This window comes from Carcharodon carcharias, chromosome 8, assembly GCF_017639515.1.
Source record: "Carcharodon carcharias isolate sCarCar2 chromosome 8, sCarCar2.pri, whole genome shotgun sequence".
NCBI classification, from domain to species: domain Eukaryota; kingdom Metazoa; phylum Chordata; class Chondrichthyes; order Lamniformes; family Lamnidae; genus Carcharodon; species Carcharodon carcharias.
In genome coordinates this window covers 93,835,077-93,854,062 of record NC_054474.1, presented here as the reverse complement: position 1 = coordinate 93,854,062, position 18,986 = coordinate 93,835,077, and the positions used below count along the sequence as shown (strand labels likewise).

Sequence of the window (18,986 nt, the reverse complement as noted above, 5' to 3'; positions counted from 1 at the left end):
CACGGCTGGGGTTGGGATTGGAAGATGGGGTGGGGACGGAGGGACAGGCCGGGGTGGAGGGTCCTAGATGGGTGTTGGTGTCGATGAGTTGTTGGAGCTTGCGTTCCTTAGCACTTGAGAGAAAGAGAAAAAGTTGCTTGTTGAGGCGTCGGATGAGCCGAAGGATAAAATGAAACTGGGGGCACGCGCAGCTTTGAAAAAGGGTACGGCGGTGCTGCTGGAGGGAGAGGTCAAGTGTGTTCATATGGCGGCGCATGGCACTGAGTGTGGATTTCAGAATGTGAAGGGAACAGCAGTCCGAGAAACGTTTTATGTCCCGGAGATACTTGTAATCCTGGGTGGGTTCGAAACATGAGGGGTGGAATTTCAGTTGAAATCCACGTGGGGTAAGTCGGAGATGGAGACAGTCACTGAGAAAGGAGATGTGGCTGTGAAAGCGGGTTTTAGTAAACACCTTGTCAAACACCAGGAGGGAAATGGAAAGCAAGGAAGGTGAGCAGGGCAAAAGAGAGATACGGAAATCTTGTCGCAGAAAGGAACAGAACTTCTTCAAGGAGGTAGGCATTTCTTGAAGGGCAGTGGCAGTCAATTAAACACAGATAAAAACAAAAAAACTGCGGATGCTGGAAATCCAAAACAAAAACGAAAACAGAATTACCTGGAAAAACTCAGCAGGTCTGGCAGCATCGGCGGAGAAGAAAAGATAGGAAGAAATGAGTTCCGTGGGGCAGGAACAGGCCGACACGATTGGTCTACCAGGACAAGCCTGTTTGTGGATTTTGGGTAGGAGGTAGAAATGGGCTGTCCGAGGTTGAGAGACTGAGGTTAAAAGCTGTGGAGGGAAGATCTCCAGAGGAGATAAGGTCAGTGACAACCCTGGAGACAATGGCTTGATGTTTGGTGGTGGGGTCATGGTCCAAGGGGAAGTAGGAGGAAGTGTCTGAGAGTTGGCGCTCAGCCTCTGCAAGGTAGAGGTCAGTACACCAGACAACAAAGCAGCACCCTTGTCGGCAGGTCTGATAAAGTCAAGGTTGGACCTAAGAGAATGGAGTGCAGCAAGTTCAGGAGACAGGTTAGAGTGGGTGAGAAGAGCAGAGAAGTTAAGATGGCCAACGTCACGCTCAAAGTTCTCAACGAAAAGATCAAGAACAGGTAAGAGGGCAGAGGGAAGGGTCCAGGTGGAGGGAGAATACTGGAGATGGGTGAAAGGATCCGTCGAATGGGGGGGAGGACTCCTGCCCAAAGAAGTGAGCAGAGATGAAGACGGCAGAAGAGTTCAGCATCGTGCTGAGCCTGAAATTCATTGAGGTGAGGGAGTAAGAGTATGAATCTGAGTCCTTTGCTGGATACTGAACACTCAGCATCAGAGAGGGAAAGGTCAGAAGGTCGGGAAGGGGTGGAGGGTCCTGGATGGGCATTTGTATCAGTAAGTTGGTGGAGCTTGCGTTCCTTAGCACCTGAACGATACTAATTTCGATCTTTTTTCCCCAGCACTGAGCCCTCCCACCACCCCACCCCCACAAGGGCCATCTGTCACTTGTTTATGTTGTTCTTTTCAGAGTGTTTACCGTTGTCCTGCTATCCTCACATTCTGCTTTCTTACCTCAATGCCATCAGCACCTCCTTTAGCCCTTACCACTATCATTAACGCTCCCTTTGTCCTTTTGTTCATGTCATCTTTGTCAATCTCTCCTTTGCCCCCACCTATCGCTGGCCTTCTATCCCACTTCACCTGCTCCACCCCCATTAAACAGTACAAATTTCATCACATTTTTATGTCTCTTTAGCTCTGAAGAAGAGTCATATGGACTTAAGATGTTAACTCCGTTTTTCTCTTCACAGATGCAGTTAGACCTGCTGAGTTTTTCCAGCATTTTCTGTTTTTGTCTCAGTATTCACACTAATGGCAATTACAATCTAAAAAAATGCAATTTCTGACTCATTATTCTGAATAGGTTCTAGGCACGAGTATGCATGTACTGCAGAAATTGCAGTGTGTAGAGGATCTCCCTTGATGTTGATTAAGCCAAGTTGGAAGATGCTACCGATATACGCTATAAAAACAGCAGCGTTATATCATGCGATAAGCCACCTAATAATGCTGCCAAAAGATATACTTCTTTCCCGTCAGAATCAGCTCTGAACATAAAGAATATTGAGAAATCCATACCAAGTTTGACACCCATTTTCCTCCCTTGCAGAAACATTGTCCATTGCCATGAATTTTAAATACCAAGTTGCGTAGTATATTCAACAAAATTATAGCCATCCAAAATCTCTTTTTTCACCTCCCATGAAGGGGCATTTTGAACAGCACAAATTCACCTTCATCTGTGGAAAGCAATCATCAAGAATACCTTAAGCACTTCCGTGGTTTTGCTGGCCCAACATCTTCCTTCCAGTCCCATCAAATAAAAATGGCCAATACTCCAAGCACAGAAGACCACTTGACAGGCATCCAAGCAGATCTTGGGCACTTAGGAAATCAATTTATTTCAAGAAGCCAATGAAGGTAGGTTATACATGACAACAAACGTGACCAAGTACTGTAGTACCTGACTTTCCTACAAGTTAACCATCCTCTCTCACTCCATATATTAAATGCAGCAGCTACTGAGGCAACTGAAGTGCAGTGTAGTGTTGAAGGATCCATCCCCAGATCTCTCAGGGCAAAATGTTTAATCCCTGACCTTCTCCAAAGTTGTTCCAATGATTACTTTGGTTACAGCAAAGAGATTTGGGACTTTAAGCTTGCCTGTGCTGTAACTGTCCATAATGGCACCAAGTAGGTATTTGAGTCAAAGGTCAATGTCTCCATCCTTCAATGTTTAGGGAGAGTCTGGAGCAACTCAATTATTCAAAGAAATGATGGAATGTGTCACCCCTAAAGCCTGCACACTCTGAACACTGCTGGGTTAGGTTGGAGGTAGAGATGTACACAAGTAGTTGGCTGACAAACGATAAATTGAACAGTTTCCTAATTAATTGGAAGAGAACACAAATGCCTTTTGGAATTTTCAATACTAGCACTTTTTGTTGTTGCTAAAAACAATTTAAATCAGCACAAAGAAAAACGCATTCCAAAAATTTTAGAAAAAAATGGTTTATTGCAGTAAACATTTCAACTAGGCAACATTTCCAACACCTTAGTTAATAAAGTCACTTTGGAAACTTACATTTAAACACAAGTAAAAGCTTAAATGTTACAAACAAAACCCTTTTGAGATCAGTGACTGACTTGGAAAATTACTGGTAACTAAATTCTAGTTTTTACAGGGTTGCTGTGGCACAGCCATTCGGTTGGACTAATGACCATGCTACACGTACTACATCAGCTGTATTTTTTTTTTAAAAAGTTTTATTTTACACAACTGAATGATGAGTCAAAGCTTCCACTTCAACATGATGACAAGCTGGTACAAATGTGTCCATACTATATACAAAACTGGACAAAGCAGACACATTAATACTGCACACACGTTGATGTCTGGCAGGTGGCTCATGCACAAGTCTCAGTTGATGGGCAGCCTGCTCATGCTCAGGAGAACGTTTTTTCGGGTGCTATTTGGCAGATCGCCTGGTTGGCTCTGATGCAGTGGGAGGTGGCGGAGGGCCTCGCCGATCTAGATCATCGATGTAGGCCATAATGAGCTTGCGTCTCTCCTCCGGTACACACTCCAAGACCAAGTACCGTTTGTCATTCTGAAGGATCCTTTCAATGTCTTTCAGGTGCTGATCTGACTCGTGCAGTAGTTTTTTCGACCTTGGTGGAAGGTGGGGAAACCCAGCACGAATTTTGATTTATGGCAGAAAATACAAGATCTACAGAAATCCATTCAGCTAAAGCAACGTGATTCACTTTGCAAACTGTTCTACACTTGCATCCTGACTTTACCAGCTATCAATGGATATTATTAAATGAGCACAACAAAACTAACAAGCTGTGCTGTGGATATTTTCACCATATCTTGGGAAACCTCCTCCAACTCTATGTCTCTCTGATCTCCTGTTGGTTTGTTTATCAGCAGCTACTCTTTCTGCTGGTTGGTTTTGACCTTCTGGAACACCCTTGTTAAATCTCTCCATTTTGCCTACTTTGCTTTAAAAAGTCTCTTCGCAAGCCTGCCTTGCCATTCTTCTTGACCTGTCTGTAGCCTTTGAAATGGCTATCCAAACCATCCTCCTCAAAAGCCTCTCCTTTGTTCTCCAGCTGAGTGGGAATGGCCCTCACATGGTTTCACTCGTCTATCCAGAATCTCCGACCATGACATTTCTTTACACCCCCAAGGATCTATCCTGAGCCCTCTCTTATTTCTCAATTACATACTGCCTTTTCAGGCATAGCAGCAAAATTAGGTTCCACATGTACAACGTCAAAAACCACCACCTCCTCCAAACACTCCACTGCCTCGGCATCATCAGATTGCCTGCTAACAGTAACCCAGTCTTGGATAAGCTGCAAACTGAACCAATTAAACACTGGGAAGCCAATCTTTTCGACCTACACCAAAAGCTTTGTTCCCACACCACCGCTTCCATTACCTTCGCTGGTCATTATCTCAGTTAAAATAGTTTGCAACCTGAATGTCTTATTTGAATGCAAGCTAAACTTCAGAACTCATACCATCCTCACCTGAAAAACCACTTATTATTACCTCTGTATGATTAGCCCTCTCCATCCCTTCCTCAGCTCACCCGCTGCTAAAACCATTGGCAATGTTTATCCAATGCTCTTGTGGTTTGCATAAATTAGAACTTGTTGAAAACTGCTGCCTGAATTTTAACCTGCAACAAGTTCATTCACCCACCATCCATGTGCTCATTGGCTTCCTGTCCACAAAAATTGAATTTCAACTTCTCACACTCATGTTCAACTCTTTCCATGGCCTCACCCCTTCCCCTCTCTGCAACTTCCTCCAGCCCTACAACCTCTCAGAACTGTGCTGCTCCAGCATCTTCACTTACCCTCCAGAGCTTTTACTTCAGAATGGGTAGCCATCACTTCTAGATGTCAAGGCCCTAAACTTTGGCATTCCTTCCATAAACATCTCTGTCTCTGCACCGCTCTCTCCTCAAAACCTAATTCTGATTACACTTTTAGTCACCTGTTCCAATATCTCTTCCATGACTTGGTGTTGTCTCACCCACTGCACACCTGCCACAAAACAGTTTGGGATAGTATATAAATACAAGTTGCTGTTGTAACACATCCTGGCTAATCGGGCAGGTTTTCCTGAAGTTAGCTGGCTCTGGACAACATCCTTGGCTGGGTTGAAGTTCAGAACACATACGAACATATGAATTAGGAGCAAGAGTAGGTCATCTGGCACCTCGACGCTGCTCTATCGTTCAGTAAGATCATGGCTGATCTGATTGTGGCCTCAACTCCACATTCCACCTAACCTAATAACCTTTGGATCCCTTGTTAGTCAAGAATACATCTACCTCTGTCCTAAAAATATTTAATGACCCTGCCTTCACTGGTCTAAGGGGAAGAGAGTGCCATAGGTTCATGAACTTCAGGAAAAAATTCTCATCTCAGTCTTAATTGGAAGACCCCTTGCTTTTAAACCATGTCCCCTAGTTCTAGTTTCCCCTTGTGGGAGAGGCATCGTTTCAGCATTCACTCTATCAAGTCCCCCCTAAGGATCTTATATGTTTTAATAAGGTCACCTCTCATTCTTCTAAACTCCAATGGATACAGGCCCAACCTGTCCAACCTTTCCTCGTAAGATAGCCCCCTCATCCCAGGAATCAGTTGAGTGAATCTTCCCTGAACATTAAACATGAAACCATTAAAGAAAGGGAGGCAAGGAAATACAACATGCCACTCAACCGATAGCTGACCATCAGGCCTTCCTCCTGCTTGAAGAATGTTTTGTAGCCATGAAGCTTTATAAAATAGTTTGTTCCATTCACAAGGTTCAACACTAAAAAATACACTTCTATGACTTCCTACTAATCCATTATACTTGCATAACAAAATGTGGATGTTACCCAGCCAAAGTACTGATGCAACTACATGCTTCAAGTAAAAATTTCAACCTCTTCATTCAGCTCTACTTACGTGCACTTTCCTTCTCTTAGATTTATGCACCTGTGCCAATAAATAGCACAAAATGAGAATTTCTATCCTTCAGCAAATTGTACCCTGAATACTCAGCTGATTAAAGTGATACAACTTGTTGGGAATGTTTTGTTAGCAAATGTGGGATATAATTTGAATCGCTGGCCCCAAAACTAAAGAGATTAATTTTGACAAAGTGCAACTTCCTACCCAACAACCTACACACCATTTGAAGTCACCTTTTACACAATCGACAAAAACACTTGGAAATCATAAAAGGGTACACCAGATTTTGCTGGCAATGAAATCCACTAATGGAGACACTGAAAACGACAAATAGCCCGTAGTCCAGAATGGCAGCAGGCATTACTCACCTGTAAGTAATAAATTTGGTCTCTTTCAGCAGTGTCCGAAAGTCTGCTTTGGCCGTGATGTATTTATCTCGAATGTATTCTTCAAACTCCCTCTGCTTTTTCTTAAAGAGAGCACAAGTAAGTAAGTAAAGAACTGTACTTAGATTAAAGATTGAATACTTTGCATCTTTCGCAGACATGACCATTACCCTATCACTGGAGGAGAACTTGATACAGCGAGGATCCTCTTTGATGACCTTTTTCACTTCCTTCCACGTGGAGGTAAGAGTAATCTACATTGCAAAAAGATCCAAACATTACAAACAAGCAAGAAACTTAATGGAAACAATTCGCCAACTATATAACTAAATCAGCCACATAAATATTGTGGCTACAAGAGCAGATTAGAAGCTGGGTATTCTACAATAGATGACACACCTCCTGACTGCCCAAAGCCTTTCTACAATCTACAAGTCAGGAGTGTGATAGAATACTCATTATTTGCCTGGATGAGTGCAGCTCTAAAAGCACTCAAGAAGCTTGACACCATCCAGGACAAAGTAGCCCACTCAACTGGCATCCCATTCACTTCCTTAAACATTCACATCCCCCCCACCCACCCAAGTGTAACATGACTGCAGTATGCACCATCTAGAAGATGCCCGACAGCTGGTTGTCAAGGTTCCTCTGACAGCACCTTACAAACCTGTGACTTCTACCACCTACAAGAACAACGGCAGAAGGTGCATGGGAACACCATAACTGGCATGTCACATCATGATGACATTGCTACTGGGTCAAACCTACAGCAATGGTTCACAACCATCTTTTCAAAGGGCAACTAGGGATGAGCAATAAATGCTGGCCTTACCAGCAACAGCAAATGCATAAAAATTGTTTTACTCCCTTTTATGCCAGCCTATCTTGTTCCTTATCTTCTGATTTGATTGCTGTATGAAAACACTCTACAGCTACTTTAGATATGATTAACATTTACCTGTATAACAGTTAATTCAGTATAAAAGACATGTTTACATTTTTTGATGATAAAGCACTGCATAAATTCAATTATAAAAAGGTGCAATATTTAAGTAATATTTTAGTTTATAAAACACAAATTTACACAAATGTGTTCTTATGCTCCATAAAGAATGAACTTTCTATAGATTGTTCCACAACAATCTTTGGGCATGTTTCATGTTATCAAGGAGAAACATTAAAAAACATTAAGATACATGAAGATTCAGAAGGAATATTATTAACCATTAACTAGTCACACTCACCGCTGAGGTTTCATCCAGAAGCTGCCTAAAATGCTCTCTCTTCTTCTTTGTAAGTGCCTCTATGTGCTCACTGAATAATTTTTCCTTCTCTTCTCGTTCCAGTAACGAAGCAGACTCCCAGCGGTGATCTTTACGGAGGGTCCTCCGGGTATCCGACCATGTGACATCAGAAGACCGGACCTGCAAAGAACAAGAAGCATGAAGTAATATTATTTTTGTGAAAAAGGTAGAAAGAATGCTACGTGTGGCACACATGAAGAACAAATACCAGTTAAGGCATGACAAAGCTGGTTGTGGAGAATCGCTCATTGCAGTGAAGGGTACACCGCTCAAAGATTAGAAATTTAGCAGTAACAGAAATGAAGCTGAGCTATCCCACCAAAAGGGCAATGGAGTTATGGAATAAGTTACCAGTGAGGATAACTGAAGCATGCAGCATAAAAATGCTCAACAGAAAACAAGACGAGTTTCTGGAGAGATGGGATAAAGGGACATGCTTAGAAGGTTGATAGATGGGATTCATTTGTGAAAAGGGCACAGGCTTGTTGGACAAAATGAACTTTGCCTTGTTTCCAGAAAACTTACATAGAGTTTTGTTGAGTTTGATGCACTAAAAATTGCACACTTTGTCAGACATTCCAAAAATGAAAATTTCAAAAAGCAAAATAAAACTTACCAGATGTAAGCTGCTTACAATAGGAAATAAAAGAAATTCAAAACAAATAAAAACCTCAACATAGCATGCTGAATGAATTACATTTTAGCTGAAATCTTTCATGCTGATGGACAAGCCTCTACATTAACACCTAATGACAGTAATGATTAAAGTGTGATTAAAAAAAAAATCACCCAATTTCAGTTTAGGGAAATACTAAAAATAAAGTTGCCCCAAGTAATAAGCAGCAGCCAGGAAATTAAATTGTTTAGTACCATTTTTATAGCCAGTCAAACACAAATTCCAACATATGCAAATTGACACAACCAGAATTGTACTTTGACTTTTGAGCTTTTCTAACTTTAGATTAAGGCTTATTACCATATCAGACAACAAGGCTTTGAAATTCTGGATGGCTTCCTCTCTCTTGTGCTGTTCACGTTCCCGATCGATTTCCTTGGTCTGCTCCGAACGAGCTTTCTGCACCTCTCTCTCCCGCTCTCGCAAACTTGCTTCTATTCGTGCTTGGCGCTCCAGTTCCTTCTCCTTATCAGAGTCTATGTGCTGTCAAGGGGTGGGGGGTGGGGGATAAAGTGGGGTTACATGATGACTTTAAACAAAATCATATTTTGTGTCAAAATTGTTCCTACAAGTGTACATTTTTTTTTATTAAGCAAGCTAAATGAAAGGTGTGACTCATCGTAAAATGTACATCCAGACAGGAAAAAGCATGCAAGCTATGATAATGCTAATAACTAACCTAACATTTCACAATAGTACCAAAAAGCTACAGGAAAATTCACATTGAAACAAATAAACTTTAGTACTAGTGCAATGTTCTTCCTGGTGATATTCTTAAGTTATCTCTGCAAATAGCTCCACATCACCAGCCGTGACCAGCACCAGACACAGCTAACATTTTAAAAAACAAAATTCAGTCATCGAACTACTGGACATGCAGTTGCTTTGGACGTGGCATGAAAATGACAAACAACACTACTGGGCTTTACAGAAATCCTGGCAGCGCTGTTTCAGCCAGTCTTTAAAAAAGATTTTTTTAAGATGTAGATGGGCATAGCTGGCAAGGCCAAAATACAATGCCTCTCACCAGTTGCCCAGAGGTGAGAATGGGCCTTCTCCCTGAATTGAATTCTTGGTAGCAGATTTGATAAAATCGAGCGGGTTTCCAGATCACTTCAAGGCAGTTAAGATTCAACCACACTGGTGGAGGATTGCAGTCACAGAGATTGGATCATGTGAGGTCACTAAGGGTACGATTTTATGACAATCACCAACTTCAATGTCAGTTTTGCAGGTACCAGGTTTCTTTTTTAGAACTAGATTGAAAAATACATAATCCAAACTCTCAAACTGCTACAGTGGTATTTGAGCTAATGGTCTCTGCATTATTAAACCAGTAATGTAACCACGAGACCACTGCACAAGTGACAATCCAATCTCTCCAGCCAATCCAGGACACCACAAGGCTATAAACATTTTTTGACAGTATTTAAGATATTCGAGGTAAATTAAACACATGAACATAATTCCTCCTCACTGCCCCATCGCTGCGTTTTCTTTACCTCCCTGCTGGTTTTGACAGGCACAGGATGTGAAAGTCTGAAGCATGCTGTGAAACTGATGCTTATGCCACACAGATCTGGAATAAGTAGCTCTTAGCAGGTTCTCATATTTGAACACCTGCTGCAAGCACTCCAATCTGTTACTGGAACACTCTTTGTCCCCGTCACTCAGATAACTCATAAAGCTCTGCCAACTTATCCAAAACCCAGCAATACAAAGGTGGTAATGGAAACAACCGAATGGGAGAAGCCCCCAGAATCATCCACAATCCAAAACATTCACCGGTATTGTGACCATATACACTATAAAAGTAAAGTAGCCAAAGAACAAATATAATAATAAAGTTAAAAATGACTGCTTGCATTTTTTTAAAATATAAAAACAAGTTTATCCCTTTCTCCTCTTCCAGATGCAGTTGATCTTCACTGGCTCACAGTGTATAGGGCACCTACCTGTCATTCTTCAGTACCTCACTCCAATGATCATTCCTCATATGAATATTGCTGAAGAGACATGGTGCCAAAGCTTCTAATCATGCACTCATCAGGACAAGCACAAGAATGCCAAATTTCAAACAATCTCAGTTTATATTGCAGGAGAAAAGGCTGCTGATTGGTTGGCAAGTCGACTCTGGTTGGCCGAGGCATTGCCATGGAGAGAGCAACAGGAAACTATAGGCTCCCCAGGCTCTCACATAACTCAAAAAGGTGCAAAACTTGAGCATGTCTCTTTTGTTTGCAGAGAATGAGTTCCTGCATATCAATACACGTTGGTTCTAGCAGGTGTAAATGAGCTGCGTTATGAGCTCAACTGATTTTCTTAAATTGGTTGCTAGTGTAGCTATTAGCACACTCCAGAATTTTTCAGCAAGTGCGGCCCATCACGGAACTGCATTCCAACAGCAGACATATTTTGTTTTGGGTTTTGCAGTCAGTCCAAAAACACATTCTGCCTATTACACAGTTGAGTAACGTTGTGTACGATTTTCAGTGCCAGTTTCTTGCGGGGTACATAGGCCAAATGAATCAAACAGCATGTTCCTTCGGTTGTTCATAACAGAGTATAAGCTGTACTCAACAAGCTTACAAAAACCAAAACAAAACATCTACTGTTAGATGTAATTCCACGATTGGGTGGCAGTTGCTGATCAATCCTGAGCATGCTAACAGCTACACTAACAAACCAATTTAAGATAATAAGTCGAGCTCCTAACATGGCTCATTTACACTTGATATAAGCGACATACATTCATGCACAGGGACTCATTTTCTGCGAACAAAAGTATTATGTTCAAGCCTTGCACCTTTTTGTTTTTGAATCACATGGAAGCTTGGGGAGCCTATAGTTCCCTGTTGCCTTCTCCATGGCAATGCCCCAAACACTGTTGACTCAATCAGTGCCTTTTTCTCCTGTAGTATAAATTGTTTTGATCATTTGAAATTTGGCTTTCTTGCATTCATCAAGGCAAACACAAGAAGAAAAACTTCAGCAACATGTCTCTCTTTGCAGCAATTTTCAAGTTCTGTACTACCAAGCGACTGTTCATAGGAGTGTTGGTGCCTTTGGACCTTGGAGACCGTCTTAGCCCAATCCTGTCCATGTCTATACACCTGAATTTCATTTAATGCCAGGGATCACTGTCAGGAACAGGAAACCTCACTGCTATAAGCTCATGGAAGGAAAAAAATAATAACTTCTGCTGATAACTGCTGAGTCTGTCAAGACCACTGCTGGTCTATATGACTCAGTAGCATACCTAGCAATGACCCACTGAGTCAATGGGGAGCCATGTTTGTGCACTTTTCAATGCACAACTCCTTACCTTGGCTAGTTTCTCCATATACTGCTTAAAGAAATCCTCCCTGAGCCCAGAGCTATCCACAGCTTTGTAGCGCGAGTCACTCTCAAATTTCTCCTTCACTTTGCTCCAGCGTAACTGACTGTCCAGATGGTGCTCAGACAGCATGTCAAAGAAGTTGACCTTTATCTGCTCAGTATTGAGTAATGGATAGAGGAATTGATGAGGAGAGAAATGAAGAGTAAATCCAAGTCAGGAAGCAGCTTTGTAATTGTGTTATTTTAGTCACCACTGCATTATTCACTTACCTCACACTGAAGGAAAGTGAATACACCCTCCACACTCAAATTATAACTTCTATAATAAAATATACCTTATAGCATGGAATACTAATATGTATTTCATAGAACTATGCCTAGATAATAACAGATCTGTTGTTTGTATAGGGACAGGGTGTTTATAGTTTTATCAAATCCTATCAAGTTAACGGTAATTTATCAGTTTTAGCTCTACTGAATTAGCCCTTTTAAAATAGATTGTGGATCTTTTTATTGATGCTAATGCATTCATTTAATGCCATTTGGCTTTTTACATATTGGACAGCTTAATTTCTCAATCTACCTCAGCCCATTGCTCAAACCACTGACACAACATGCAGCAGTTTAGCCAGTGGGATACCCCACAATGCCAGTCAATACTGCTCTAAGGTCCAAAGTCACTGTGTAGTGAAGCTGGGCCAATTTCTGCCCAGCTCAAGACGGAGGTGCTTCAGCTGGCAGCCAGAGACGGAAAGCTCACAGAAGGACGGCAGAAGACGGACAGCATCAGAATGCCAAGGTACCAAAGGGTTCAAAACCAGTGAACATCTTGTTTTGAGGGGCATATTGCTAGTCCCTTCCAAAACGTCCCAAACTCCTTTGAAATTAACTAACTTCAATCAATTACATAGTAAATGTTCAATTCTGTACTTGAACCAAAACAAGTTCTATGATTGGACACTGCCTTCGGACAATCTACTGCCATAAAAATGGACCAGAGTAATATAATTTAGCTGTCGAAGGATCATTTTGAAGTTAGATACCAATACATTAGCTTCAGACAATGTGTATACAAAATGGCTGAAATTCATCACAAGTTAAAAAGCCCAGAAATATCTGTACAATTATTTTGTATAAATCCACAACTGTTGGAAACAGATTTTTTAAAAACATGATATAGATATGACAAATAAACATTTAAAACCAATCTATGCTTTAAAAGCTATGAACATCGTAGCTGATTTTAAAGTATTGGGGGCTTTAAATGCAAGATTTAAATTGACACACACCAACTTCAATGCAGTCTATATAATTGGGGATTATATATAACTACCAGCTAAGGTAATTACTTATTAGTGTTTTAAGTTAAGCATATAATCAGTATACGGACATGTGAAGCTTGCCGAGTCTATAAGTTTGGTTAAATTGCCAACTGATTCAGTGCTTTCCCCCTTGTTAAAAATGAATAACAATGTTAAAGAACGGTAACATATTTCTCTATTCAGGAGTTTATTTAAAAAAAGAGATTTCACAGGTAGAACAGAACTAGATCCTCTCACGTTTTCTGCATATGTTGGATCATACTGGTAACAATTCCAGTCACGCTTCCACATTAAGTTTTAAGGTTATTTCAAGGATACTTCAGAAATAAAATTGCTATTATATATTAGAAATAATAGATTGAAAATTGAATGGGAACAGAAAGAACATGGAATTGGCAAGCTCAGCTGGTGTTAAAGCGCCAAATGTGAACTTGCTTAATGTCACTTCCTCAGTGAATTCAATATTCAAAGCAAGGGAATGTCAGTGCTAATGAAAAGGACATTGTTCAGCACCCAAGGTCAGGTGCTCACAATAGGCAGTGAACCGAGTCCCAGCACGGTGCCTCTCAACAAGGCTGGCCATTTAGTGGCATGTTTACGTTATGCTATGCATTACACCCATCAAGTCCTGGGCAGCGTTTACCTCAGGTTAAAAGGAGCACTAGACTTTAACTAGTTATTTAATATCTTAAAAATGGTTTAATGTGCATGAAACAGTACCGGGGAAATAAGCAACAAGACAGAAGGGAGCACATTGCCACATTTCTACAGGCCTGGTGAACTACCGGGCCAGGAATACAATGTCATTTTTATTCCATACATTTTAAGTTTTTGTCCTTTTTTCCCCATACCCTCTCCCTCCCCCCTGCAACTTAATTTTCTCTCCTCTTGCTCTCACAAAGGTGCTCAACCTTTTTGGGGTCTGGTTTCATGGTCATTGGGTATCTGATCCAAGTGGCCATTTCCTTGTGGAAAAGCCTAAACAGACCAAACTGCAGTTTATTTGACTGCATGGGAACATTACAGCTGTGCTCAGCCTGACTCAATATCCATACTTGTAGCAGGGAATGCTGGCTAGCAATCAGGACAATAATTTTTGTTGACAATACAAAGCTAGGTGGGAATGTGAACTGTGAGGAGGACGCAAAGAGGCTGCGGCGAGACATAGACAGGTTGAGTGAGTGATCAACAAAGTGGCAGATGGAACATAATGTGGGATTTGGTAGCAAGAATAGAAAAGCAGAACTTTTTTAAAAAAAAGGTGTGAAACTTATAAAGATTGATGTTCAGAAAGAATTGGATGTACTGGTACAAGGAACACAAAGTTAGCATGCAGGTACAACATGCAATTAGGAATGCAAAATACATGTTGTCTTTACTGCAATGGTATTGGATTATAATAAGAAGGAAGTCTAGCTATAATTACACAGAGCTTTGGTGAGACCATACCTGGAGTACTGTGTTGTTATGGTCTCTAAATTTGAGGAAGGATATACTTGCCTTGGAGGTGGTACAGCGAAGGGTCACGAGATTAGTTCCTGGGATGAGAGGGTTGTCCAATGATGAGTGTTGAGTAAATTGCATCTATATTCTCTGGAAGGACAATCTCATTGAAATACACAAGATTCTAAAGGGGCTTGAGAGGTTGCTTCTGCTGGCTGGGGAATCCAAAATGCAGTGACAGTTTCAGGATAAGTGGACGATCATTTAGGACTGAGATGAGATGAAATTTCTTCACTCTTTGGAATGGTGAAACTTTGGAATTGTCTACCCAGAGGATTGTTGAGCATATTTAAGATCGAGGTTGATAAATTTTTGATTTCTCAGGGAATCAGCTGCTACGGGGAATGGGGAAGGAAATGGAGTTGAGGTAGAAGATCAGCCATGATTGTATTGCAGAACAGATTCAAGGGGCTAAACAGTCTAATCCAGCTCTAATTCTTATATCCTTAAAATGATTATTAGAATGGTTCTGGGTATGCGGGGCTTCAGTTACATGGATAGATTAGTGATGTTGGGGCTGTTCTTAGAGAAGATTGAGACACAATTTGATAGAGGTGTTCAAAATCATGAGCGGGCTGGACAGAGTTAAAAGGGAGAAATTGTTTCCATTGGTGGAAGGATCAGGAACCACAGGACACCATTTTAAGGAGTTGGCAAAAGAATCACAGGTGAAATGAGGAAAAACTTTTCCCACACAAGGACTGGTTAGGAAGGGAAATGCACTACCTGAGAGTGGGCAGCTTTACATCATGCCTTTCAAAAGGGAATCTGATAACTACAAGAAGAAAAGTGCTACAGGGAAAAGGCGAGGGATTGGTACTAGCTGAGCTGCTCTTACAAAGAGCTGGCACTGACACGATTGACAGAATGGCCGCCCTCTGTGCTGTAACCATTCTATGATTCTAGGAGTGGAACCATCCTTGATTTCACAAACTCTTCACTCCCACCTCAATCCAGGGCACTGAAGCAAATTGCCGCACCACTATTGTCTGCAATTAGTGAGTTGAGCTGAGCGTAAACAACAGTGCCGGAGTTGAGCAGAAGATGGGAAAGAAGTGTTTGGCTGCTTTTTCCTAAACTTTTTCAGCCTCCAGGAATTGATTCTTGTGCTGCTACAGGGGAAGAAGCTGGTTAATTGGTGAGCACCTGGTAAGTGATTAATGTTTATTCTATTCCTAAGGCTCAAAATAGTATATTTTGAATGAGAGGTGAGCTGGGGAGGACAAAAGGTGTGGATTGAGAGGCTGACCTGCAGGGAGATCCGTGGCGGAATGACGTCACGAACCACAATGTGACACGAGTGCAGGGAAAGCAGCTGGTTGAGGAGGATTGGTGAATATGTCTGTGCTTTAAAGTAAAAGTAAGGTCTTTGTGTTTAGGTCTCTAGTCCTTTTTTTCCTCTCTTTTTGCTAAAAATAGCTTGTTAACGACAAGATCGATACTGTGTAAAAAAAAAATTACAATAAAGTGCAAAGAGTGGGGTTACTAGAGTAATTAATTAATAAATTAAAAAATATATGATAGCGATGGCAAGGCAGGTGATGTGTTGCTACTGCAGCATGTGGGCGCTACTAGACACCAAGGTGATCTTCAGCGAACACATCTGTAGTGAGTGCTTACAGCTCAAGGAACTTCGGATTCGAGTTGAGAGCTGGAGTCCGAGCTGCAGACATTATGCCACATCAGGGAAGGGGAAAACTACCTGGGCACTTTGCTCCAGGAGGTGGTCACACCCCTCAGATTAGGTAATTCGAATTTGGTCTGTGATCAGGAACAGGAGGGTGTGACTGCAGGTGAGGCAGGTCTGGGGACACAGGAGGTAGCATTCAAGGAGCCTCGGCCCTTGCAACCATCCAACAGTTACGAGGCTCTTGCCAGCTGTGTGGCTGAGAGCGGGGACTGCAAGGACGATGAGCGAGCTGACCACAGTGCCATGGTACAGGGAACCATTCAAGTTGGGGAGGAAATAGGAACGTGGTAATGGTAGGGTACAGTATAATTAGGGGTATAAATACTGTTCTCTGCAGCCGTGACTGTGAATCCTGATGGCTGTGTTGCCTGCCCGTGCCAGGGTTAAGGACATCACCTTAGGGCTGGAGAGGGACCTGGAGTGGGAAGGGAGGGATCCAGTTGTCGTCGTCCATGTTGGTACCAACAACATTGATAGGACTAGAAAGGAGGTTCTGCTGAAAGAATTTGAACACTTAGGAGCTAAACTAAAAAGCAGAACCTCCAAGGTAATAATCTCGGGATTACTACCTGAGCCATGGGTAAATCGGCATGGGTAAATAAGTCAAGGTGTTAAATGCATGACTCAAAGGTTGGTGTGGGAGGAATGGGTGTCAGTTCATCGGGCACTGGCACCAGTACTGGGGTAGAAGGGAGCTGTTCCGGTGGCACAATCTTCACTTGAACTGTGTTGGGGCCAGTGTCCTGGCAAATCGAATAACTAGGGCTGTAGAGAAGACGTTAAACTAAAAGGTGGGTGGAGGGAGGTTCTGGAGAGGGGGCAAAGCAAAAGGATGTGGCAGTATTGCAGGGCAGCTATTTAGGTAATGATATCCAGAGTGTGACAGGAAGGGACAGAGTGAACAAACGTTAAAAAAAAAAACAGCAAATAGGCTCAAAGCAGAAAAATTGTTAAAAAGCAAAATTAACGGCCCTTTACTTAAATGCACATCATATTCGGAACTAAATAAATGAATTAGCAGCACAAATAGAAGTTAATGAGTATGTTCTTATGTCCATTACAGAGACATAGTTACAAGGAAATCAAAGCTGGGAACTAAATATTTAGAGCTGTGTGACTTTTCAAAATGACAGGCAGGAAGGAAAGGGTGGTGGGGTAGCTTTCTTAGTACGAGATGGAATAATTATGATAGCAAGAAATGATCTTGGATCGGAAGATGTAGAATCCATATGGGTGGATGTTAAGAAATAACAAGGGGAAGATGACACTGGTGGGAGTAGTCTACAGGCCCCCTAACAGTACTTATACTGAAGGACAGAGAATAAACCAGGTGGTAATGAGGGCATGTATAAAAGGCAGTAAATTAATCATGGGGTGACTTCAATCTTCATGTAGGTTGGGAAAATCAAATTGACAGAGGCAGCCACGAACAAGAATTGATAGAATGTATTCGGGACAACCAAGGATTAGGCTATTTTGGATCTGGTAATGTGGAATGAGGCAGGTTTAATAAATGATCTCAGAGTAAAGGATCCCCCTAGGAAACAGTGACCATAATATGGTAGAATTTAGCATTCAGTTTGAGAATGAGAAACTTGGGTCAGAAACAACTGTGCTAAACTTAAATAATGGTAAATACAAACGAATGAGAGCAGACTTGGCTGGTGTGGACTAGGAAAGGAGTTTAGCAGAAAAGACAATCGATGAACAGTGGCAAACGTTTAAGAAAATAGTTCATGACTCACAACAAAGATATATCCCAGTGAGGAAGGAGGATTCTAGGAAGGGGATAAAACAATCAAGGTTAGCCAAAGAAGTTAAGGATAGTATCAAATTGAAAGAACAAAACGTACAATGGGCAATATTAGTGGTGAGCCAGAGGGTTGGGAAAGTTTTAAAAACCAACAGAAGATGACCAAAAAAAAGGGAAAAAATAAACTTTGAGGGTAAACTAGCAAGTAAATATAAAAACAGACAGTAAGAGCTTCTTTAAATATATAAAAAGGAAGAGAGAAGCCAAAGTGAACTTTGGCCCCTAAGAGAATGAGCCTGGGGAAATAATAATGGGGAAACCAGGAAATGGCAAAGGAGTTGAAGAAATAATTTGCATCAGTCTTCACAGATGAAGACACTAATAGCATTCCAAGAATACTAAATAATCAAGGGGCAAAAGGCTGGGGGGGGGAAGAAATACAATAACTATCATTAGAGAAAAAGTACTAGGGAAACTAATAGGCTAAGGCTAAAGGCCGATAAGTCCCCTGGACATGATGGGTTGTATCCTAGGATATTAAAGGAAGTAGCTACAGAGATAGTAGAGACACTAATAGTAATCCTCCAAGAATCCTTAGAATCTGGAAAAGTCCCAGAGGACTGGAAAAATATCAATGTTTATTTAAAAAGAGAGGGAGACAAAAAAAAAACACGTAACTATAGGCCAGTTAGCTTAATATCCATCATTGGGAAAATGTTGGAGCTTTTTATAAAGGACGTAATAGCAGAGCATTTAGAAATACATAATCTAATCAAGCAGAGTCAGCATGGCTTCATGAAAGGGAAATCATGCCTAAGAATTCTTTGAGGTGGTAACAAGCAGAATAGATAAAGGGGAACCAGTAGATGTAATATGTTTGGATTTCCAAAAGGTGTTTGATAAGGTATCGCACATAAGGCTACTTAATAAGTGTCCATGG

The 18,986-nt window shown here is 41.4% G+C and overlaps 1 protein-coding gene across 3 annotated transcripts in view; it reads right to left on the bottom strand.

The window, feature by feature from the left end:
- Positions 1-3,087: 3,087 nt before the first annotated feature.
- The window catches only part of LOC121280982 (transcription elongation regulator 1-like), a 105,612-nt gene continuing 89,713 nt past the window's right edge, over positions 3,088-18,986 (bottom strand). For all 3 annotated transcript variants that reach the window (XM_041193490.1, XM_041193491.1, XM_041193492.1), the window contains 6 exons: positions 11,765-11,929; positions 8,740-8,922; positions 7,704-7,883; positions 6,630-6,713; positions 6,442-6,542; positions 3,088-3,763 (listed from right to left, as the gene is read on the bottom strand). In XM_041193490.1, the coding sequence (XP_041049424.1) occupies positions 3,562-3,763; positions 6,442-6,542; positions 6,630-6,713; positions 7,704-7,883; positions 8,740-8,922; positions 11,765-11,929 (915 nt within the window). In that variant the 3' untranslated portion in view covers positions 3,088-3,561. The remainder of the gene's footprint in view (positions 3,764-6,441; positions 6,543-6,629; positions 6,714-7,703; positions 7,884-8,739; positions 8,923-11,764; positions 11,930-18,986) is intronic.